At 39.4% G+C, this 25,621-nt stretch overlaps 1 protein-coding gene and 1 long non-coding RNA gene across 2 annotated transcripts in view; one reads left to right on the top strand and one right to left on the bottom strand.

Moving 5' to 3' along the window:
- Window positions 1–2,027: 2,027 nt before the first annotated feature.
- On the bottom strand, window positions 2,028–2,665 carry LOC140689740 (uncharacterized). The gene is made up of 2 exons (XR_012064934.1): window positions 2,359–2,665; window positions 2,028–2,231 (listed from the first exon to the last, which is right to left on the bottom strand). It is a non-coding gene; the product is annotated as an uncharacterized lncRNA (long non-coding RNA).
- A 443-nt stretch (window positions 2,666–3,108) lies between these two features.
- ATP1B3 (ATPase Na+/K+ transporting subunit beta 3) overlaps window positions 3,109–25,621 on the top strand; it is a 37,825-nt gene continuing 15,312 nt past the window's right edge. Inside the window, exons 1-3 of the mRNA XM_072958476.1 lie at window positions 3,109–3,380; window positions 21,686–21,814; window positions 25,221–25,328. Coding sequence (XP_072814577.1) covers window positions 3,272–3,380; window positions 21,686–21,814; window positions 25,221–25,328 — 346 coding nt within the window. The 5' untranslated portion in view covers window positions 3,109–3,271. The remainder of the gene's footprint in view (window positions 3,381–21,685; window positions 21,815–25,220; window positions 25,329–25,621) is intronic.

The following is a 25,621-nucleotide window of genomic DNA, read 5'->3' on the forward strand; positions in this document are numbered from 1 at the left end:
GAGATGCTGTTTGTTAAAAGAATTAGTAAAAGCATTCAGTATTAGAATCAATTTGTGGAAAAGGACATTTTCTGTGACGAGGAACATCTATTCACGACTGTGTTTCTCAGATACAATAAAATGCCAACACAATTATACCTATTGCTTGTGGGAAAGGAAGGACTATTTCTAAGGAAATCTTAATATCTATTCTCTGAGGGACAATGGTCTTTCTGTGATTTAGTACCACAATCATCATTATAACAGCAGGTTATAAATAAGATGCTGCTATGCAAATACTTTTTATCTGTATACATGATTCTAAACTTCAGGAAAAAATGAAGAGTTTTAGCAATTAAGCACCAAAATATCTTGTTTATGCCCACAGAAAATAGAAAATGGATTCTGCCCACTGGATAGCATATTCAACCAGTGGTCGACAACCAGTTCTCTCATTCTGCCCCATTCAGCTTTGTGAAGTTTCCCCAGAACTCTGTCATCATTCAGTGTGGAGGCAGTACTGGGTGGTGGAGGAGAGATAGGCATTGAATCACTGTGCTGTTGTCTGATAACTTTTTGGCCATCGGCAAGTTACTTAATTTTCCTAACCTCAGTTTCCTCAATTACAAAATTAGGGAACACCTCTTTCTTAGGGTATTTGTAAAGATTAAGAAATAAATCATACTAAGCAAGTAGTCCAGGGCCTAGGACTTTTAAATATGTATAAATGATCATTGTCATTATTGCTGTGGTATCCTCTACAGTAGGGTAGCTAGATTTAGCAAATGAAAAAAAAGCCAAGATATCCAGTTAAATTTGAATCTTAGATAAGAATAATTTTTTTAGTGTAAGTATGTCTCAAATATTTCATGGAATATACTTATACTAAAAAAGTATCCATCACCTATCTGAAATTAAAATTTAAGTGAGCATCCTGTATTTTATCTGGCAAAATAACTTCTCTTTTAAAAGGGAGACTTAGGCCTGGTAAAGTAAATCTACAGGGAATAAAGCTGTGATTAAATTTGATATTGCATCTACTCATACTTGTTAGGCCAATACCCACCAATACACTCAGTATTTTCTCTTCTAGGTAGTGCTCAATTATGTATCAGAGAAACAAATAGTTCCCGTATTTTGGATTAGAATGTAAACTTTTCCCCAGCCTGGAATCTGATGGATCAGCTACTATATTAAGCTGGGCTTGAGTTTTGAAAATACTGAATTATACTTGCTTACAGAATTATTTGGAAAACCACAAAGCACTACAAATGAAAGGCATATTAATGACCACTAAAAATATACAAACTACAAATATGTGATAGCATTCAATATCATTGAAACACTGTTTCATAATGTTCTCGTTTACCATGTTTTCTTTGTGTGTGCCAGGTAATTATTTCTCAAAATGTGCTTGTTATTAGCGCGCGCGCGCGCGCACACACACACACACACACACACACACACACACACAGTAAAGCCAATGGCTTTAGATTTTATTCTAGACTCTGTGTCTTTCCTCTTACCGAAACTAGAAAGCCTGTTACTAATTCTACCAATATTTTAGCTGTCCACTAATCTGTAGTTAGATTTTTAATAACAAAAATAGTTAACTAAATTCCATTCCTCAGTTCCCTTTCAACCTTATTTATGAACTAGAGAAATGCATTCTAGTCTGCTTGCATGGTGTTTTGCTATTTCTAATACTATTTCCATGCCAAATCTTACAAAACGCTTCTGCAAATCCTTTGCTGTCACTGGCTCAACAAAGTAACTAGATTTTGGTTATCATTCCCAAGGTCATAATTATAAACTTAGCTTTCCTATGTGCAGGGAAAAAAATCACTTTATAATAATATATTTTTCTATCCCTTTTCCATTTGTGGGAGGCGTAATTCATAATTCCTTGCTATGATAAGCAAAGTAAGGAAACAAGAGAAATGCCAGAATTTCGTTATCCATTAACTCCTTTAAAGCATTTGCAGGCTGTGTTTAAACTTTCAGATGGATTGTAATGCAATGTTCCAAACAGTAAGATATGGGCTACATTTCTTCATTCAGAATTTTTTATTTGCTAATAAAACAGAGTCAGTGCTTCATTTCTTTTTTCTTAAAGAAAAAAAGAAAAGAAAAGCACCTTCTGCCTAAACTCCTATTTGAAGTCATTTCATGCTGTCACAACAGTTTCAGACCACTGCACTCTTCAGCTCCATCTCGTGTAGGAAAGCATCGACTGCACCCTCAGCTCCGACCTAGGGGAGCAAGCAATGCAGTGAAAAAGATGAAAAGCCGGGAAAATTACTTAGGCATCAACACTAAACGAGGAATTGATTTCCTGTAGATTAAGAGACCGAGTGGTAAAAAAAAAAAAGTTCTTACAGTTGACAGGAACCTCAGGAAAACATGTAAATTGATTTCATTGATAAATTCAATTAAAACTGGAGAAAATTATACTGCATTTTCTTAATACTGTTATATTTAGAATGAAATTCCTATTGACTCGGGAATCCTACGTAAATCCTTCAAAAGAGCCAAGTCAGGACATTCTCTGAGCAGCAGTCTGTAATACATCACACACGGGATACTACAGCTGACTCTCTTAGTCACGTCATAGAGCCCAGAGGAGAACGCCCGGAGACGGTTTGAGGAGAGGGTGGTGAAGTCCCCTCCTCGGTGAAGGCGACTTAGCGGACCCGAGTCGCTGCCGCGCACTCCTGGTCCCGCGCCGCCGCAGCCAAGGAACTGGGGGGGACTCCGGATCTCGGCTGCCCGAAGCGTCTCCCGAGTCCTCCTTCTGAAAAACCTGAGGATCAGGGACGCTCATCTTTTGCTTGTCATTGTCAATCTGCTTCTTATTAAGCCCTCATGGTTTTTAAAGTTGCTACGCGCAGTTTTTGCTTCCTCTGGCCAGGGCCGAGGGAACCCGGAGCGTCCCGGCCCCGCCGGGTACCGCGGGGCGGAGCCGGGGCTGTGGGCGGGGCGTCTCGGCCGCGTAGGGCTGCGCCCCGCCGCGGGCGGGAGGCGGTAGCGGCGGCGGCGGCGCGGCCTGAACGGCGCGGGGATTGGCTGCGGAGGGCGGAGACGTCAGGCTCCCGCGGCCGGAGCGGCCGCCCGGCTCGGCGCGGCGCGGCGCAGTCGGCTTTAGCGCTCACGGCAACCGGGAGGTTTCCTCTGCCATCCCGCCTTCCGCCGCCGTCGCCGGGCTGCGCCGCTCGAGCCGGGACGCGCCTCCGAGCTCCTCGCCGCCTCCACCCCCGCGGCCGCCGCTCCCCTCGCCGTCGGCACACACACCATGACGAAGAAAGAGAAGAAGTCCTTCAACCAAAGCCTGGCCGAGTGGAAGCTCTTCATCTACAACCCGACCACCGGAGAGTTCCTGGGGCGCACCGCCAAGAGCTGGGGTGAGCGGGAGGCTGTTGGGCGCCGGGGCCAGTCGCGGTCCGGGGGGACGCCGGGCGGGGTCTAGTGGGAAGGGAAAGGCGGGAGGCGGCTCCCCGCGCAGGGGCCCGGGAGCCGCCGCCGCCTCCGCCGCCCGTAGCGGTTTTCACCGCGGCCGCCGGGTTCGAAGACGAGCGGCGGCGGAGCAGGGCGACCCCATTCATTTCTCGAAAGGCCGGCGGGCGGGCGAGGGTGCGGGGCCCGCTGGCAGCCCCCGCCGGGCCGCCCCGGTTCCTTCCTCCCTGCCGGGAGCGGGGCGCACGTGCTGCCCCGGCCTGCGGCGCCGGAAGCCGGGGACCGGGTCCCGGAGCCCAGTCCCGAGCGCGTGGGGGCCGTACGCCCGGCCTCCTTTGTACGGAGCGCGCCGGCCCGGAGAGGCCCTGGCGGAGGCGGCCGGCGGCGCCGAGCGGTTCGGGGAAGCCAGACCCTGCCCCACGCCCGCGGAGAGGAAATTTCCACTCCCGCCGCTATCTTGTGACTCGTCCGCGCTGCCGCCCCAGCTGGTCGGAAGAGCGCAAGTGAGGGTTAAGTGTGGGTGGGCATCGTGAGCGTGTTGAGCACACAAGTCCTCGGCACACGAAGATGCACTTGAATTTGAACAGTGAAAAGAGCGTTGAAAGGGTTGCTTTCTCCCTAATTCCTTTTTAATTATTAATTACACTGGTTTTCTTCCTTACCAGCGTGCTTCATTGGGGGAAAGTAAATCTTGTCTGAATGGCACAGTTTTCTCCTGTGCCTTCAAAACGTGTGATGATTGTATTAACAGTTTTTCTATGCATGAGTTCTTTGTTTTAAAAGAAATATTTAAACCATCCGCCAGTGCGGTGCTGCATTAGAATGACTCTTTTTTTGGAAAAATTATGTTACTGTCTGAATAAGGACTAGTGTTTTTTCTTCCCTTTATAGTTACGTAAACTGATTTAATTTTTTTCTCCTCCCCTCCTTTTAAAAAATATTTTGTTAGTTGGTCATGACAGACTTTCTTTTCCCCTGAGTGAGTAAATTTCTAGAGTGGAGAATTCTTTGGTCACGACATTTTCAAGAGGAGCATGAAGAGAGTAAATTAGCTCTGACTTAGAAAATAAACTGTTGCTGCTGCCTGAAACCGGCTTCTCCTGAGTAGAAAGGCTGGTTAAAGTCCTATCACAAGCTGAAAAAGGCCTTGGAGGTTTTTTAGCCCAAACTCTGCTTGAGACGAGAAAAATGAGCCCCAGAGAGGTTGTGATTTTGCTTTGTGTAAAATTACATATTCCACAGCCAAGAAAAGAACCCAGTTGTCCTTTAATCCTAGTCCAGCGGTTGTATTATTTTACAGATGCCTTGCCTAACTGCATGGTAATCACTCAACGATTTTTATTCAAATGACTGTCTTTGGGGAGCCCACTAGTGTGATGAGGAAATAAATCTTGCATCAGAAATTAAATAGGGAAAAAATGGTAAACAATGATTATTGTTTCTAGAGTGTATTAACTTTTTGCTGAGGGAATTTTTTAGTGGTGGAGAGGGATTAGTTTGTGTATACTACCTTCCGAAGTGCCTTCTCATTTCCAGTAATAAGTATCTTCACTTTGTGTTAGAATGACATTTCTTCATGCGGGTTGTGCTCCTTTTCGAACCTTTGTATTGTATGCTGTTGAGGTAGGGGTTTTATTAGGTATGTGCATTTAATAGATAATGTGCACAAATGATCCAAGTATGAATCATTATATAAGGGCAGTAGAAGTAGTACAGGTCAGGTTGGGATTAGTTTTAGGAGGATTAAGGCAAGACCTTTTTTCCAAAATTGAAAATATCAACAAATAGTAAATGCCAGGGCTTATTGTAATAATAGCCAGTGCAGAATGGCGTAAATAGATGAAAATTATCCATAACCCTATCCCAACATAAGGGCACACCTCCAAGGAAGTGCAGAGGAATGGTGCATGGAGATTGAAATCCATACGCAAGTCACCGAGCTGTGTACCCTACAGGGTGAGGTCTGCCTGGACAAAGTGTATCTTCTTGTACTTCTCAGAAAGGCAGTATGTGGGCTAGCTGCCTGATCTCATCACGCCAAAGATGTCCAGGATTCCTATTTTGACATATGTCGAGGAAGACTTAAGAAATGTATATAATGCTAATTTTTTTTCTTTAACATAAAGGTCATAGAGTGAGTGTTGCTTTATAATCTTCTGAGTATATTGTGGGCATTTTCCTACGTTAATAAAGGTCTATATCACCATTTTTAAAAGCTGATTAGTATTCCATTATATGGTCAGATGGACTGGGAGTTTTTTTTTAAACAAGTTTACCAATATGTGTACCTGATGTATATATACATGGGAGGTACCTGGGGTAATATGAGTAACTCCTGATTCTTTTTTTTTTAAAACCAGTGCACACTGGAATTTGACACAACACTGTAAAATGATTATGAATCAATAAAAATGTAAAAAAAAAAAAAAAAAAAAAAAAAAAAAAAAAACCAGTGCAGCATTGTATGTCCTGGTTTTTCCTCGTCCCATTTCCTTCATTCTTGTACATTTTTGCAAATTTATTTCCTTGACATATTTTTATTGGTGATATTTCTAGGTCGTGGATAATATATGGACCGATTGCATTTTGAAAACATGTTACAGCCTTTTTTTTAAACCTCATTTGTGCAAAATGTTTTCTTTTAGTTGCTTTTGAAATCAATGTGGGTCTGGGTGGGGATTATTGTATATTTTTTGACCTTGATAAAGCTGCTGGGCCTGCCAGCGTATAGAGAAAGGCTTTCTCTACCCACAGAGATTTTATAAAGATATTGATTTAAGATGTTTCCTGAAATTTATTTTTTTACATTCAAGTCTTTAGTACATTTGTCCCACTTAATCTGAGGTTCCTCTCCAAGTGCAATATATATGTTAAAAACACATTTAAAAAGCAATTTTGCTGTTTACATTTGGGTTAAAGTGAAAATACTGTATGTTCCACCGCATCATCTTATTTAAAACAACTATGTAAAGATTTTGAGTAGCTTCTTGTATATTTGGCTAATACCTTACACTTGGTTACAGCAGTTTCAAAATGCTTACATATAAGTACTTAACTCATTCGATTTTCACAACTTTCTGATGCACACTGTGTAGATGATCAAAGTGTACCTAAGAGCTAGTTTCTCAAGCTGAACAGTAAGGACACATCAGGAATAAGTAGTTGCCATTTATAAAAACAGAGGACAAAGAAAATTTAGCACCTTGTGACTGATGTTGCAAATATTAAACCTAAATGCATTATAAAGAATTAAGAGTGAAAGACAGCTGAGAGATTATCTAGTGTTCTTTAAACTATAAGGAGTGGACAATGTATTGCAATTAACAGTTAAAAAAATAATAAGGTAGAATAGTAAAAACATCAGTTTATTTTGCCTAAAGAAGTTTATCTTAAGGGGAAATGTTCCATGAAACTTGTTTGTTTTGTATATTCATATACTCTGGTGTAAAATTATTTCTTACAGTAAAAAAAAAATAACTCGAAAGCTACTAAACTAGCCTTGTGCCCTGATTTGTTTGATAGGTGTGAAAATTGAACCCACAGATCTGATCTATCAAAATTCACTCACTCAGTAATAGAATCCTTGGCCTTGACTCCCTCTAAGGACAGAGCTTTTCTTTTCTTTTTAAAACAATGTCATGGCTTGGTGTCACTTAGTGACATCCACTTGTGGGCTTCTTTGGTATTCATGATCTTCAAGGTTATCTGTTAATAGATACTTTATGTTAAAATTAACTGAAAACTCAAGTTACTGATTCCAAGCAGGGTCCAAATTCTGGACCAAAACTATTAACATCTCCATTTTGTTCATGTGCTTTTCTTTCAATATAGATCCATGAAGTGCCATTATTTTCAGTCACCTGCTCCCTTTCTATGTCATGCCTCAGTAAATGCTTTGGAGAGCAGACTCCATCCTATCTTAGGTGTTTGACTGTAGGCAAGAAAGCATATGTGTTTATTTTCCCAGTTTATTTTCCCAGTTTATTTTCCCATGTAGGGTGTTCTTTGTCCTGTGGAGTGACGTTTTAGAGAAACTTTACAAAAATTTGCGCTGTTGGGAAAGTAACAGGACATGCCTTACCCCGTGTGCAGGCTGTAAGTGAAGGTCAGTGGTGGGTGTGGCCCAGGCAGCTGCAGAGACTCAGTGAGCCACCACCCAGCAGGGGGCAGCATTTCCTGGACTGGTAGTGGAAGGGAGGAAGTGTATGTTGTGTTCCAGGTACCTTTGTAATGACTGTAGTGTGTGCTTTACTATGTTAAAGAGCTCCTCCCTTCACTCCCAAAATAATTTGATTTCTTTGAAATTGAATTTTGAATTTAGATCTATAGAATTAAATTAGTTGTATTAAAAGAAGTTTTAAAACCCTCCTATCTTTAATAACTTTACCATGATTTGTCATCATGTTTGATTAAAGACCATTTAACACTGATTTTGCAGTAGAAGAACAAAACATTTTAACTTTGAAAGTTAAATTTATTATTTTCTAATTCTGCATTTATTACATTGATTTTGAAGTAACATCTGTAATCTTTAACCACTTAGAATAATCAGTGTTAACTTTTTTTACTTATGTATTAAGTTTTTTTAATGTATAAATAAAATTTTAAAATATTCAGCTAGATTCCTAGTTGTATCACTTAACATGTAAGGGGAATGGTTCTCATTCCTGGGCCATCTCCTTAGAGGTTGACGTGCTGGGGATATCCCCGGGCCTTTCCATCACCTCTCAGTGTGGAGACGGTCCGCACAGCCTGCTGGAACTTTGGTGTTCTTGTGGCTTTAGTTAACTGCCTCTGTGTTGGCACTCCAGATCTGCATTTTCAGTCCCTAAGGCTTTTTTATATTCTACTAATCAACTCTCTGTCAGAAATTTTCAATTGGATGTTTTATAGGCACCTCTTCATGTAAATCTCTACTGTCCTCTGGCTCCTTAGCATGACCTACAGACTTTTTGCAGTCTCGTTTGTGTATTTCTCTCCTGTCATCTTACTTTCCACAGAGTTCTCTCCCACCCCTTCTGGGCCTGTTTGCTAGCTTCCGAGCCTCTCCTTCCTTCACCTTGGCCTGGCTGCTCAGACGTCAGTTTTCATAGCCTGATCTCTGATAAATGTTTTTGAGCCCCCTCTTTGCCTTAAGACTGGGTCAGATGAGTGCTACAGTGTGTCCTGTGAAACCTTTTTCTAGTGTAGCATTTGTCACTTCATATAGTATTATTGTTGCCTGTTTACTAGACATAAACTTCTTATTCACATCTTCCTAACACCTAGCCTGGGGCCTGGCCCTTAGTAGGAATGTAATAAAAATCGGTTGGATGAGTGAGCAGTATTATGGAATGTTCCCAGTCTAATTAGATGTAATTAGTCTTCTACAACATTATTTTTAATGTCTTTGATGGTATTGACATATAATAGCATAAAGGTTCTCTCGGTGTTTGGGCAGTGTCCTTTCTTTTTCTTTTTGACTTCAGCACTGATGGGTTCATAGTTCAGTGTTCAGAAGAAGCATCCCCTTAACTTTCTCATGTGAGACTCAGCAGAGTTTGACATGCCTGGGTGGTGCATCTGATTAGGATAACAACCAAAGTTACTATCTAGGTCTCCTATGTCCTGGTTTATTGCTGTATTTAGCTGCTTATATGGCTCTTCTGAGAACTTCATAAGGCTTTTTATTCTTTTTTAACTTATCTGCTCTCAGACTTAATGGGGGTTAATTTAATAGTGTCATCCTCTCCCTACAGGGTGCTGTTAGCTAATAATATTTTTGAAAAGAATTCTCTAACCTGACAACCTCCCCCTATCTGTTTAAACTTTGTTACCAAGCCATTTATGGAGCTGGCTCTTATTTATGACTTCCTCTTAGTATTTTGCTGATGCCGTGGTAAGGAATTGACCCTTGTGTACAGCATGAGGTACTTTTCTTTTGTGGTTTCTGACCCATTGGCAGTATCTGGCCCATAAAAAGTGGCCGTTAACCCCCACTCCACACTTTTCTAGTCATTCCTTTCCTGGTTCTCTTAATTTCCTGAATGTGTATTTCCAGGTGCTGTTTTTGGCCTTGTTTTCTCTTCATCTTCATCTCAAAACAACTGCAAAGATTACTGACAAATTTTACTTCTTGGCATCATCTCTGATTCCAGTTGCTTCTTACATATCCCATAAACCTGAGAGTGAGGCTTAGATAACTCCAGTACCTTATGTATCAAGTGATTAAGCAGAGCTTTTCCCCTTCCTTCACTGGAGTTCTGAGTTACTCCTATATTTTTAATTTTTGTAGACTGTCACTATCATTGCTGTGATCTGGGTTCTGAACCTGGCCAAATCACGCCAGTTCAACTTCCATAACATCTCTTGAACCTCTCTGCGACCCACGCCCTACTACAGTTAGTTCAGGAATTAATTTTTTCTGACCCACTCACCACTCGTCCGCCTCACCCCATCCTCCAGTATCTTGTGAAGGCGCACGTTCACAAGGAATCCCGGGGTGCTTGTTTTTCCTAGCTTCAGAATGCTAACCACCTGTTGCAAATTTCCTTAACATTCCCACCAATCCTGCCCCTCTTTATCAGGATCTGATAGTGCCTTTTCATGTAAATTCTCTGATTAAAAAACTTAAGCACCAGAAGAAGATCTTTCGTAACTTTTTTCAAAATTGTTCCAAGTTTAACTAGACCCTTGGCTTTCCAGCTTTTATCTGCTGCTTAAAAAAAGTGTAATGTTGACTGGGGAAGGTAGGCTCTTAACTACTGGTGCATCCCGGGAAAGACCCAAGGAATCAGTCGGAATCGTTGTGACCTAAACCAGCGTTTCTCAGATTATTTCTAAGGCTTTAGCTTTGATCACACTACTTCCCTGTACCCTGGACTATTTGGATTCCCACTGCTTTCAGAAAGTTTAAATAAGTTCCAGATAGCCTGGCATTCCAGGTGTATTACATATTGGCTTAGAACTACGTTTCCAACCTCTTAACCTGTCATTTTACACCATCCTCCCTGTATACTGCATGTCAGATCCAGGTGGGTGTTTCTGAGGTCTGGCTCATTCCCTCTCCCGTGCCCGCCCTTCTCTGCGTCATAAACGCTTTAGTGCCAGCTCTGCCATAAGCCGCCTCTGACATGCCAAGGTGAAAATAATACCACATTTATCACCTATAACACCTAAAACTTTGCACCCTGGATTATAGTTGTTTCTATACACTACTCCTAATAACTGGATAGTCTCACAGAGCAGGACTCAGAGCCCTGCAGCATCTAGCACATAGTAAACACTATTTTTTTGATGAAAAAAATTGTCATTTAATCAGTTTCCGCTTGTGAGTCACCTGTTTAAGTTGAGAGTATTGTGGATTCATTGGTATAGCTCCACACTATGAAAGTCTTCTTTGTGGAGAAAGTTGTTCGTAAAGGCATACTTTCCCTTAGCTTACCATGATTCTGTTCCACTAAACTTCTAATTCATTTTGAAGTTTCCAGATAGGGCATCATAGTCAAAGTGAGCCAGTGGGCATATATATTTTTACTTGATAAGTCATAGAAGTTTATCGGTATATTGAGTAGATGGTCAGGCTAGGACTTAGAATATAGACCTAAATTCGAATTCTACATTTCCATCTAAGCTTAGACAAGTCATTTAAAATCTTTTGGTCTTAGTTTCCTCTATAAGGGAAAAGTTGCATAAGATTGTTTCAAATGTCAGTTTGAGGAGGGAGGGTATAGCTCAGTGGTAGAGTGCATGCCTAGCATGCACGAGGCCCTGGGTTCAATCCCCAGTCCCTTCACTAGAAACAAACAAATAAATACATAAATAAACCTAATTACGCCCCCCTCCAAGAAAAAAAAAAAGTCAGTTTGGAATGAAAAAGCCTGTATAAATGCTTTTGAACAGGAGGTGCAAACTTTTTCTTTAAAGGACCAGATAGTGTTTTAGGCTTTGCTAGCTGTAGAGTGTCTGCGGCAGTTCCTCGACTCTGCTGTTAGTAGCTTGAAAGTGGCTGTAAACAATATGTAAACTAGTGTTTCAGTAATTTATTTACAAAAACAGGCAGCAGGCATGATTTGCTGACCTCTGCTTTAGAAGTTGATGGTCAATGTAGGCTGACCCAAGAAATATGAACTAGTCTTAAGTGGAATGTGGACCCTTGGCTTTGTACTTTTCATACAACAAAAGTAACATCGTTATTTGAATTTTTACAGTACAGGTGTGAGTAGTCAGTATGTCCACTGTTATCCTCAGCTGCTTTCCTGGGTAACCACTGTTACCTGTGATACTTCTTAAAACATGTGGTATATCCACTTTGGATAAAGATCTGTTTCTTGTAAAAGTAAGTGTTCATCTACCACATGACCCCGCAGTTCTAGGTGTTTACCCAAGAGAATGAAACGCGTGTCCACAGAAATACACAAAAAAATTCACAGTAGCTCCAAACTGGAAAAGCCCAGGTGTCCAACAGCTGAATGGACAGACAGACTGGTATGTCCACACAGTGGGATACCACTCAACAGTAAAAAAAAGAACGAACTATAGATACACAATATATGTGTGAATCCCACAGTTAGGCCGAGCAGAAAAGAAGCTTTACCAAAGGGAACATACTATATATATAGTTTCATTTTTATGAAATTCTAAAACAAGCAATACGTACCTGTGCTTGAAAAAAAGCCCCAAACGGTTTCTGCCTCTAGGATGGTGGGCATGGGGATTGACTGGGAAGGGACCGGAGAGAACTTTGTAGGGTGATGGTAACGTTCTCTATCTTGATAGCAGTTTGGATCATGTAGGTGAATGCATTTGTGAAAACTCAAGTAATGGTACATTGGAGATTTGTGTATTTCACTGAATGTAATTTGTTAATGTGCATGTTGAAGTGTTTAGGGGTAAAATGTATGGACATCTGCAACTTGAAATGCATTTAAAAAACAGATGGTGAATAGATATGAAATATATATAATAGACTGTTTACTGTAGAATATGAGTGGTTTTATGGATGTTCACTTATGTTTCTTCTAACCTTCGTGTGTATTTGTAAATATTCCTAATTGAATGAATGTTGCAGGAAAAAATAAATCAATATATTCATATTTCCTTTGACTGTCTTCTACCAATTATGGAGTCTTTTCCTGCAGGCAATGATTGCTTATCAGTTTTACAATCAGTGCTTTTCCAACACATTTATATATGTCGATGTGTGTGTGTGTGTGTGTGTGTGTATGGAATGTATAGGAATAATTATCCACTTTTACGAGTAATAGGAAGAATATGTTCTTGAACTGCTTTTTTCCCCACTTAATATGTCTTGACTGTGTTTCCATGTCTCTCTCTCTATATATTTATCTCCTTTGAATCATTGCATAATATTCCATAGTGTAGGGATGTATATCCAAGATACATACATTTCCTGGTGATGAATATTTAGGTTGTTCCATTTTTCCTCTGACAAATTGCACTGCAATTTGTTTCTCTTGGGTAGACACTGAGAAATGGAATCACCAGTTTGTAGTATATGCTTATTTTTCTGCTAAGATTGTTCTCCTGTAAAGCTGTACCAGTGTACACTCCCACCAGCAGAGATTGCTGCCTGTTTCCCTTCAACTTTCTGGGCATTGGTTATCATCCCTTTTCAGAGTTTTTCTGCTAATTTGGTAGTATGCTGGTATCTGGTTGGTTTGATTTGCAGTATCTCTGATGACTGCAACTGAGCATATTTTTGTTTGCTCAATTTCCATTTCTTTACAGTGACTTGCTCGTTTTTTTGCTCTCTTTAGTCTCATAATTCCTTTGTTTTAGAAATTGTGCTTGTTTTAAATTAACATTACAAATTCAATTTTTATGAGCTTTTCCTAATCACTTACCCTAAAATATATGGAATAACCCAGCATTCCTCACTATTTGAATTGCCAACTTTGTTACATGCAAAACTCCATTTTATGTGGATCCTTTCTTAGACATTGTTCTATTTTGTGAATTTGTATCTCTGTTCTATGTTATTGTCACACTGTAGTGTGTAACCTCTGTGTAAGTGTTTGTAAAATAAAATAAATGTGTGAAGTTTGTGTGAGTACTGTCTTTCCAATTTTGGTATCTGGATAGTACTAGCCTTATTAAAACTGTTTAGGTAACTTGTAGAAAAAGAAAAAATGTTTAGAAAAAGAATGTATTTCTTGAAAATTGGGAGAACGAACTAAAGGCATTTGGACATAAGAGATAGAGCTCTGATTGTTTTTTCTAAGAACTTCTGATTTGAAAATGTTTACCAACACTTACTTAGATGTTACCAGTAAGTCTTACTGGTTTCTCTGCTCACCATTGCTTTAGATATTTTTCTTGCCTTAGATTTTTTAAAAGAAAACTTTAAAAAATGGAAAATGTACAATTATATTAACTTTCTGGGATTTAGTGTTTGAACTTTGTCCTTTTTTCCAGGTTAGGCAGATAATATATAAGTTCCACCCCCCACCCCCAAAAAAGGAATGAAGACAATGTAGCCAAAACTCACATCTTCCTTTACCACATTGCCAACTCCAATCCCTTCCTCCCTTATTCAGAGATAACCACTGTTTATGAATTTGATTTGTAAATTTATACATAAATTTATAGAATTCTGTAACTCATTTGAGTGTTTTAAATTTAAACATGTGGTATGTATCATTCTGAAGTTACTTTTTTCCACTGGGAGTTTTTGAGATCTGTTTCATTCCTTTTTTAATTACAGTGTATAGTTTTCCATTATATATTGTATTTCATTTCTTCTTTGCTTTGTTTGAGGTTGTTAGCATTTTTTTGCTATTATGCTTCAGTTTTTTTGTGTTGTATGACCAATTCTTTCAGACAGAATTGAGGGTAGTAGATTTTCTGAGTCCTGTGTGTCTGGAGAAGTCCTTTTGTTTTATTGGTTGGTTCATCTTTTAGTTTATAATCGTTTTTCCTCAACTTGGAATACATCATTTTATTTTTGGCATTCTGAAATTTTACCTGTTTGTGTCTAAGTATAGGATGTTTTCCGGTATTTTTCCATCTTTTCCAATATAGACACAAAATGGGTTATTTCTTTGAGCACCCCCACCCATTTTCTGGTGGAATTCCCATTAGATTTGTTGATGTTCTATCCAAACTATCTCCATACTTCCCCTGTCCACCTTTTTGCCTAGTGTTTTAGAACACCTTGGCTTGGTCTTTAAGCTCACTGAATTTTTCTTTAGCTTGACCAGTTCTCTAGGTTAGGCCTTCTTCCTAATTTTTGTTTTTTAAACAGCTTTATTGAGGTATAATTGACGTACAGTAAACTGCACATATTTATACAATTGAGTTTTGATGAATACTTAACCTATATACATACATATATAGTACTCATGAAATTGTCACTCTGATCAAAATAATCAAAACATCCATCGCCCCCTGAATTTCCTCTTTCCCTACTTCCTCAGGCAAAAACTGATTTGGTTTTTGACACTTTAAGTTAGTTTGTATTTTCTGAAAACTTAAATGCTTGGAATCATGTAGCGTGTACTCTTTGGAGTTGAGGGAGCTGAGTTCTTTAATTCAACGTGATTATGTTGAGAAATAGTTCATGAATAGTATTCTAGTGTATGGATATGCCAGGCATGTATTCATCTGTAGATGCGCTTTTGGGTTGTTCCTGTTTTTAGTAATTATAAGTAAAGCATTTATGAATATTCATATCCCTTTCCTTCCGAACATGTGCTTTCATTTTTCTTGGTTAAATATCGAGGAATGAATGGATTGGCTGGATACTATCATCGGTATATACTGCTGACTTTTCAAAAAATTGTCAAACTGTTTTCCAAAATGGGTCGTTGTTTTAGCGTTTGTTTTGGTACATTCCTACCAGCAGTGTATTAGAGTTTCAGTTGATTCACTCCTGGGCCATCACTTGGCATATGATCAGTCTTTAAAATTCCTAGCATTCTTGTGAACATGTAGTGGTTTGATTTGCCCATCACTGATGACTAGTGATGTTGCGTACCTTTTCATGAGCTTTATTTTTTGTAATCTTTACATCTTTGAAGTTTCTGTTCAGAACTTTTGCTCATCTTAGAAATTTGTTGTAAGTGTTCTTTATGTATTCTAGATGCAAGTCCTTTATTGGTTACACGTTACACAAAAAATTTTCCCAGTCTTTGGTTTGCTTTTGTTTTAGGTGTCTGGATTTTTTTTTAGTTTGAGTTTTCTCCAGTTCAGCTTATCTACTAAGTTTTTTTATTTCAACCTTTAGAATAGGAACTCTGATTTTTAAAAACTACCCTTTCACCTTCCACTCTGTATTTCAGCTACAGTTAACACTTCTCCTTCTTTGCTCTATATGCTGTTATAACCCATTTTTTTCAGGCGTTACTTTCTTTGTTGTGTTTGACACCTTATTTAATTAGTTTTTTCCTCAAATGTTTGATAATTATTGGTTCTGTCCACCTGCCACCTCTTCGCGTTTAGACTTTCCCATCACAGCATTCAGAAAAGAGGCATAGGCCGCCAAGAGCTGGTCTAAGTATGGAGACTCTCTGCTCCTTTAGGTTTTCAACACCTCATCTGAGACCTTGCCCAGTTTTTCTTCCCAAGCACCCATGCTCCCTGCTCCCACTTCAAAACAGACGCTGTTGCTACTGTTAGTAGGTGCTGGGCACCAGAGGCGTATGTGTATTGGAGGTAGGGTCAGATTTACACGCATGTGTCTGCTCCTGCTGTGGAGTCATCTAGTATTTGACCCAGAGCTCTCTCCTGTTCTCCATCTTTGCTGAGCCAACTCGCTTATTTCTGGGAGTCCTCTGATGAAATCCCTTTCCTTCCTCTTTCTGCCAGAGACAATTAATTCTTTCTTTTTTTTCTAGTACTCGATGTCTGTAATTATTTATATGTCTGCTACTTGTGATAACCAGACTCTTGGAGAGAAGGAACAGGTATCTCATTCTATGTAGATTTTGATCACCTGGAGTAACACAGAATGCGTGAATGATATTTTTTCAGAGAATGGGTGTTTTGATTACAAAAGGTAACAGCTTGAGACTCGCAGGGAAAGCAGGACAGGTAAGGTACCACATGGAGAAGTACTGGTCTGGGCGTTTCTCTTACTGGTAGGTTATTCTTAGGCAAGTTTTTTAATCTTGTTTAATATTTTTATAATACCATGATTTAAAAAAAATATAAATGTGTGTGTGCCTATATACACATACACTTTTTAATTATAGTAAATATTAATTAAGAAAATTCTTTCAATAAGAAACAACTGGTTTTTAAACAAATGATACTGGGACAACAGGGTTTCCATATGCAGAACAATGAACTTGAACCCCTTCCTCATACTGTATACAAAAATTAACACAAAATGGACTAAAGATCCAATCTTAAGAGCTAAAACTAAACATTCTTAGATGGAAACAGGTACAATTCTTCATGACTTTGGATTAGGCAGTGGTGTCTTATATGACACCAAAAGCACAAGCAACTAAGGCCAAAAAAAAAAAATAGATAAATTGGACTTCACTTAGATTAAGAACTTTTCTGCTTTAAAGGACACTATCATGAAAATTAAGACAGCCCACAGGATGGGAGAAAATAATTGTACATCATATAGCTGATAAGAGGCGGTGTCAGTAAAAGAACTCTTAGAACTCAAAGGAAAAGACAAATAACCCAGTATAAAAATGGGCCAAGCATTTGGATGAGCCAATAAACTCGTGAAAAGATGCTCATCATTAGCCATTAGGGAAATGCAGATTAAACGCCACAGTAAGATAGCACTTCGCACCCAGTAGGATGGCTTTCTGAAGAATATAAGAGGTGTTGGTGAGGGTGTGGAGAAATTGGAATCCTGCTGGTGGGAATGTAGAATGTTGCTGCTGCTTTGGACAACAGTCCATCACTTAACCTAAAAGGCTACAGAGAGGTACCGTATGACCAAGCATTTCTACTCACAGTGAATTGAATGTGAATTGCACCTCAATAAAAACTTCCTTTAAAAAATTTTAATATACAAAGGATTTTAAACTTATACTTGTCCATATAATTGATTTTTAAAACATACCTGCCTCTGCTTTCATTTTTTTTTTTGAGGTGTAAACAGAATGCATTTTTATTTACCAAGGGGGAATAGTTTCTTACCAGAATTCTCTGAGGAGAGGCGCAGTCTTTCTAGTTTCTAGGTGACCTCAGGTAACTAGGAAGGTTGCAGAAGTAAGGAGTCAGATTACAGGGTCTCAGAGCATCTTGAGCTAGGTGTGTCCAGCCCAGTGAAGCATGAGGACTGCCCTTTGTCTAGATGTGTGCTGGTGTTGCGAAGAATTTGTATTGTCTTTGTCTCATGTTCCTGGTGAGAGCTTTGGTGGGGTGGGGAGCGACCCTTAGAAGTAATAGGAATATCTCATTTTGCTAATAAATACCTGGTGGGCCTATAGGTACCTTCCACAGGGGCCATTCCCCAGAAAGACCGATCATGTGATTAGAGGGTTGGGACTTGGAGCTAGCCTGACCAAGAGGTCAGGGAAGGGGCTGGAAATAAAGTCCATTGATTTAATCAGACAGACACACCTAAGCTCCAGTAAAAACTCTGAATGCTGAAGCTTAGAGGAGTGTCCAGGTTGGGGAACACATTGATGTGTTTGGAGGGTGTTGTGCTCACATTCCACCAAGAGAGGGTATAGAAGCTGCATTCCCTCCCAGACCTCACTTCACATGTATCCTCTGTAACAAAATTGTCATCCTAAATATAGTCTTTCCTGAGTTCTGAGTCATTCTAGTGAATTATCAAACCCCTGGGGGTAATGGGACCCTCCCAGATTGGTAGCCAGTTTGTCAGAAGTTTGGGTGTCATCTGAAGTGAGGGCATTCTTGTGGAGGACCAAGCCCTAGTGGGGTCTCTGCTACGCCAGGTGGTTGGTGCATGAACTAAATCATCGGGTGCCCACTGAGGGTTGAAGCTGGGGGTTTGGACAGAATCCATTTCTCCTTCCCCTGGGTGATACAGCTTAAACCTTGGCCAGATTTCTTGCTGCTTAGTTTCTTTTATAGAGTCCACATGAATCAAATCTCATTTGCGAAAACATTTTTTGAGAATGTAAATACAATTGACTAGGTTAAGCATTAAACCTGGGGTTTAGCCTTAAAGCCTAGTTGCAGTATCAGTGCAGCAATGTTTCTAGTTTGTCGTTGATCCCCACTCCCCCCAACCCCCGGACAGTTTCATTTCTATGTCTTTAAATCTCTTATTTTCCTTTATAATGTGACTGCTCAGATAGGTATTGTTAGACCTTTTTTCTAGGTGGGAGTAGATTGGGGTACTTGCCCCAAGTCACACTGGGTTTGAGCCTAAGCCTGAGTCTTGCACAGCCCGTTAAGACCGCCCTGATGCGCGGCCTCCAGCGGTATCTTTCCTGTAGCTGACCCCTCCAAACTAGGGGGGAGAGAGGAAAAGCTGGTTAAGAATTGGGCTTCTTAAGGACCAGAAATGGAGAAAGGAGGAGGGTCAGTTCCTGCGTCAGGTAAGGGTGGAGTCTTTTGACAGTTGCTGTCCATTGTGTGCCCTTAGATGTCAGAGTGAACGTACAGAAGTAGCATTAGTTGTGCTGCGTTACTGTTAGGATGGCAGCGTGTTAATGTAGAATGCCAATTACACTCAACTTTTTGCTATTTATTTTGAGTGAACATTTTTGGTTATGATTCTGTTGACCTCAGACTTTAAAATACTGACGTTTCATCAGAGTTTTAGTCCATGTTAGTTTCTTTAGTTGGTGAATGACTTAAAATGCTTGGGCTTTATGCTAGGGAACATTAGTAACATAACGAGCGCTATTACAGCTTCGTTTGTGTCCCGCTCACGTTAGCGAGCAGTGAGGCAGATGTGGCACACTGAACAGGTCCCGTCTGCACTACCCGCTGCTGAGCCAGGGCACCCCGGTTTCCTCCCGTCATCCTGTGAAGCCCATCAGCAGATCTGCATCTGTGTCACTGAATGCAGGTTTACCCTTGTATGAGGCCAGCCATTTACAACTTCTTAAAAATTTTCCAGTATTTTTTTCTTACTGGGGAAAAGGAGGTTAAGTTGATGAGTAATATTTCATATATGATATTATTAAGTGAGATTAATTTTAATTTTAATGTGTTTAATTGGGGTCTTGGCAGAAGGATGTTAGCAAGTAGGTAAATCTTTTCAATGGAAATCACTATTTACTAGTTTGTACACTCTACGTTCAAAACTGACTTTATAGCCACTTAGTGCGTGGAGGCAGGTTTGGGACATGGCTGTTAATTTGTGTATCTGTTTTGTGAATGTAACTCTTCATAGGAAGTTTTAACACTTTCTTCATTGTGTGATGGTTCTTTAGAAAGCATATTTGGATACAGCTTGTTCCTGTCTGCTATACATTCATTTGCTCTGTGACCGTTTTTATAAATTTCATTTATATTATTTTTCCTGGAAATTTAAAATCAAAGTTGAAAGTAATAAGAATATTTTGAGATGACCTAAAAACACTGCCAAATAATTTAACTTTTAGTACTTTTGTTTTAAACTTCTCCAGTTCAAAATCTCTTGCATTGGTTGATAAACTGCTGTGGCCTCAATCTGCCTGTTTTTGTAAGTGAGGTTTTATTGGAACACAGCCCCCACTCGTTACATTTATGTATTTGTCAGCCATGGTCTGCTGTATGGAGCATTTCACCCATTGGTTCCTACAAATGTCCAGATCTGAACGAATCATTTTCCTCCTGTATCTCATTAAACCCGCCTTTGAGGTTTGCACGTATTTCATTCCCTCTGTAGTAAACTGATCACTTCTTTGAGGCTGGTCTTCCTTTGTTTTTCTGCAGCAGGACCCCTGCTGTGGCAGGGAAGTGATGCTGTCTGGAGGTGCCGTGCTGAGTGCCTTTCTTCCTTCTGTCCTTTTGCTCCCTATTTTGGCCTTCTGGTAATTGGGGCAGGGGGAGGATGGGAAGTGCTAGTCTAAATTAAATTGAAATTGCTTTAACTGTTACCTCTTTATTTAAAAAGAGGGGAGGCAGTTTCCTGGCCTGCAGTTAAGAAATTAAGTTATTTAGCTTTTGGCGCAATCTGTTTGGGGTCATGGGGTCTTCTGAGCATCAGAAGAATGTTGTAGAGCCACTCTGCAGAAGAAAAAGGGATATATTCAGAAATGTATCATTACAGAAATCTTAGAAGCTCTTAAGTTAGTCCTTGCTGGGGCTGGGGGGTGAGGGTGAAAAGGGAGTCCATAGGTTCCAGGTTAGGAACCCCTGCTCTAGCCCCTCTGCTAGGAAGCGAGTGAGGCAAACGAATATTAATGGCAGGTTGTTAAGACTGGAAAATAAAGCTGATCTCTGGGGAATTAAGTGTTCTTTACTATTGCTGTACCTGGGGATTTAACATTATTTGATCAGTGTTTAAATGTTCAACTATAAATGTGTGACTTTAACAGTGTATCCTGGTATAATCTAGATGGTGACCACTTGTGATGTTAGAACTTCGAATATAGACATTTGAGAAAAATAATTCTAGATGTTCTCAAAATAAATCAGTGGCTTAGGATAGATCTTAGTGTTTCCAGATTGTGAAGGGAAAAAAAGTTAAGCCCTCGATGTTGAAACTTGCGTCTGCCAGCTCTTGCTTTGTGCTCAGCAGTGGAATTGCGAAGTCCCGTTGGGTCGGCGGCTTGTTTCTGGTCTTGTCCTCTCTTTATTTTTGCATGAGGCTTCCATTCAACCAGTGTTTCCTAAACTTTACTCATTGAATACCATCTTCATGATTTGCCTTCTCTGTACATTTCCTGGCTAGTCTTTAAACCAACTCACTTTTTAAAACCCAATTTATGCAGATAATTACTGTGTGAAATGTGGGGTTGATGTGCTAATTCTTTTGTTTGTTGCTTAAAAGGACATATACATATTGGGAGTTTTGTCCAACCTAAAATCATCTTTTACCTTTCTAGAGGACATAGCCCATTTTGGGAAACACATCCTTATATGCTGGAATTTTAAAGCTGTGACCTTGAATCAGAATGATCTGTGGAAACTGCTTGTACTCTCAAGCATCAGGAGAGGAGGGGGTCACCGGATGGGGGGGGGTGCTGCCTGCTGAAATACCCCTTGCTTGGACAAATTCATATCGGTTTGAATATGAAGATGCTTGGCTGTGTGCATGGCAGAGCTTGGAATCCTAGCCTTGCAATGGTTGGTTTGTTTTTTTAACCTGGCCCCCTCACCCGACACATGCAACGTGTACATCTCCAAATTTTATGACTTTCATTTTCTTTTACAGGTTTGATCTTGCTCTTCTACCTAGTCTTTTATGGGTTCCTGGCTGCACTCTTTTCATTCACAATGTGGGTTATGCTTCAGACTCTGAATGATGAGGTTCCAAAATACCGTGACCAGATTCCTAGTCCAGGTAATCATGTTGTGATTATTGTGGCTTTTAACAAAATTAGATTATACTTTATCTTTTCCATATGTCTATTATATAGCAGATAAAAGATGTTAAACTATAAGATTAGATAATGTTGAAAGTTTTGGTTTTGTTTAATATTTGCATACTGATATAAAGAGCTTTCATATTTACACACTGTTGTAAAGACCTTTAATATTTACATACTAATACAAAAACACGGCTGATAAGTCTTGACTTCTTTGCCAGGTAAGCAGAAATGAATATTGAGAATTAAAGTGAAGCCAGATTGACAAATATAGTTATGAGTGGCATTTATGAATATTGTGTAGCAGATTACTTTGGATGATCAGAAAGTTACTACTGATTTTGCAGTAGGTAGAGTGGTAAGTAGTAATTTACTTATAAAGTATATATTTCAGCTCTAGCTTGGGTTAGAGCATTGATCTTATAAAATACACATGCTTCATGATTTTAATTGCTTAGTATGGAAATGATAAGAAGTATTAAATAGTGATGTATCAATAGAGAATAAAATGAGTATCCTCAGTATTTTAATTATTCTCTTTTGATTGTAGTAAGAGAAAAAAAACCCTCCAGGATACTGGAGAATATACTTTAGTACAGAAAAAATCTTAACTGAAACACTTGTTTAAATCACATTCTCTCCCTCCTGGTTTTATTCTTTGAATGCCAGCTTTGCCTTCGTTGTTGGACACAGCTCTTATCCTCGAGGGGCTGGCAAGTTTTATGGAAGTAAGATAACAATAATGTGCAAAACACCTGTGTATCTGATTCTGAAAAACGTGAACAGCTTGCAGAGATGATAGCGAACGGAAGGCTCTTGTGGAGGAGTGGGATTTGGCAGGGTGGTTGTGCAGCCAGGGAAGGTGGGTGTCCTCAGGGGGCTCCTGTGTGGACCAGTGGTTCTCAAACAGCTGTAATTTGCCCCTAAGGGCCTTCAGCAGCATTTGGAGGCGTCTTTGATTGTCACAACTGTAGAGGTGCTACTGAGTAGAGGCCAGGGGTGTTGCTAAACATGCCTACCATGCCCAGGACAACCCCCATCCCAGCCAAGAGTCATCCACTCCAAAGTGTCCTGAGGGCCACGCCTAAGAAACCCTGATCTAGAGCCTTGCTCACTGCACGGACTTCTCAGCCACATTAGCAGCCCAACTGCACCAGTTTCCCCAACCCATGTTCTTAGAGCAGTTTGTTCTCACGGCTTTTCCTTTGTTTGCAGCTAGTATTTATCTAAATAGGAAATTAACTCCTTCAGTCTACTTGACCATGTATCAGAGACTAGCTCCATGCTAATATTTCCCTCATTTCATTGGAGTCCTGTTCTCTTTCTACCTAGACGAATTCTAAGATAATTATTCCTCTTGCTGCCTAAGTTATGTAGACTATATTACCATTGAATATAATCTGATCTATTTCAGAAATATTAAACTGTTTCTAATTGCATGAATGATACAAGCAGTAAAATGTGTTCAGTGTACTTTTAAGTGTATAGTTTTAAACTGAGTTCCTTAAAATTATTCACCAAGTATATTGTAGTACTTAAAAACTTATCATAAGGGGGAAGGGTACAGCTCAGTAGCAGGGGACGTGCCTAGCATGCGCAAGGTCCTGGGTTCAATCCTCAGTACCTCCATCAATAAAATAAATAAGTAAACCTGATGAGCCCTCTCCCTCCAAAAATCGAACAAAAACAAAAACCTTACTAGTTTAAATAAATATAGATGCACACACATTCATATTATATATTAGATGAATATACACTAGTTTGTCAAACATGATTTTCTCTTCATAAAGGGATTATGGGTAATTTAAAATTTTCTTTCTACTTCTATTTTCTAAGCTTTTCTTTTCTTTTTTAAACAATGGCCATATTAGTTTTATTTTTAAGTGGCATTATTTCAATAATGTGTTTGTGCCCAGTAAAATAAATGCTAGTTTGAAATTGGCATGCATATTAACATATACATACATATCACATAAATATGCTGTCTGCCCCGCCCCTGTGGACACACACATACACATGCACACGCACGCTGTGAAGAGGTAAGAGTTATTGCAGTCTTCACATTCGGTTATGTTCATGATTTTGGGTAAGCCAAGACTTTATTTGGAGGAATGAAGTGTACTGTGTCAAAAATGCAGCTGTACTGCACACTCCTGCTGTGGTTTTTTACTTAAGAGTTTCATGCAGACTGTTAAATACCAGGAACTAAGGCTCCAAGAGCATTGCTAGCTCGGCAAGGTCTAAGAAGTGCCTTGTATCAGAAACTCAGTTTTAGACATTCAGATCTACAAAGGTTTTTGTAAATTGAGTCATTTAAAAATTCCCATGGAAATTTATCCCTTAAGGAATGTAATCTTCATTTATAGAACATAGATAATTTTATATTTTTCTTTAAAAATTTCTTTAGTTTACGTCTGGATGTTTTATAAAAAGTTGGATTTTCTTAAAGTTAGATGTCTTTGTACAGTTGTGTAAGCTGGGTTGATTCTGTTACTTTTTTACTTACAGTATATTGTGTCTTGTTTCTGCTATAAAACCGTAACAATGAAAACAGTTTCAGACATGAACAGATGGTTGCTCCATATACTGGATGGTCAAGTTTTATTCCTACATTGAGCATTTTTTAAAAAAATTAGAAAGTTACCAGTGATTTTGCAGTAGGTAGAGTGGTAAGGAAAAATAGCCATATGGGATCATCCAAACCAAGTGATGTGGCATGTAGAAGTGGTGGACTGGGGAATTTAATTGGAGCTCCTCTGTGCTGCATGTAGAGTAAATAAGATTTGCTCTGCCATTGTTGGGTAGCACCCGACCTAGTTTAACTCAAGAGCCATGCAGATAACACAGGCAAGTATTTAGGATCTGAAAGAATCTGGATCTCACTGAAAATGAATTAGAGGTCTGTGACCAGCAATTTTAATGAAAACTAAACCAACACTTGTTATTTATTTTTAAAGTCAATGCAAGGGTGATCTCTGTAATAACTTTGATACATGGAAAATGTTGAAGCTAGGGAAAATTTTAGGATTTTTTTTTCAGACATAACCTAAAAATGTGTGTTAGAAAAATGAATGTACAAAATAAAATTTGCATCTTTTAAAGTACGAAACAGGGCAGTTCCAATTAACTAGATAATCAGATTGAGAGGAGGTTTCTAACTGGTAACATGTGAGGTGATTTTGAAGATTTGGCATTCTTCATTTTAGATGTCTGTAGTTCATAAGTCAGAAGTTGGAAGTTCACAGTAATTTCAACCTACTTGTGAACACAATTTTCACATAATTTACTGAGATCGTCCCTTTTAGAGGTAAGAGTAAGGAGAAAGGATGAAAGGAACTTGCTACAGTTAATTTACCCCCCTTTTCTTTTATCTCTTTATAGGACTTATGGTTTTTCCAAAACCAGTGACTGCTTTGGATTATTCATTCAGCAGGTCTGATCCACAGTCGTATAAAGGGTACATTGATGACCTTAAGAAGTTTCTAAAGCGTAAGTATGTTTTCTTAGAGTAAGGTGAAAGATTTTAGTTATTACAGAAACCAGTACCAACTTATGATTACTTCTTAGAAACATTATTCTTAAGAGTCCATTTTATCTTTTCTCTCTCTCTCTTTCTGTTAAAACACAGTCAGCCAAGGACTTGGCAAGTAGGAATTATGATTAGTCATGAGAATATTCTAACTTACGGAAAGCACAGGGGCCTAAACCTAACGGGCAATTGATTTGATGTTTTTCCTGTAATAATTACATCAGTAAGCTCATTGAGACATAACATTTATATC

The sequence above is a fragment of the Vicugna pacos genome, chromosome 1 (assembly GCF_048564905.1).
Source record: "Vicugna pacos chromosome 1, VicPac4, whole genome shotgun sequence".
NCBI classification, from domain to species: Eukaryota; Metazoa; Chordata; class Mammalia; order Artiodactyla; family Camelidae; genus Vicugna; species Vicugna pacos.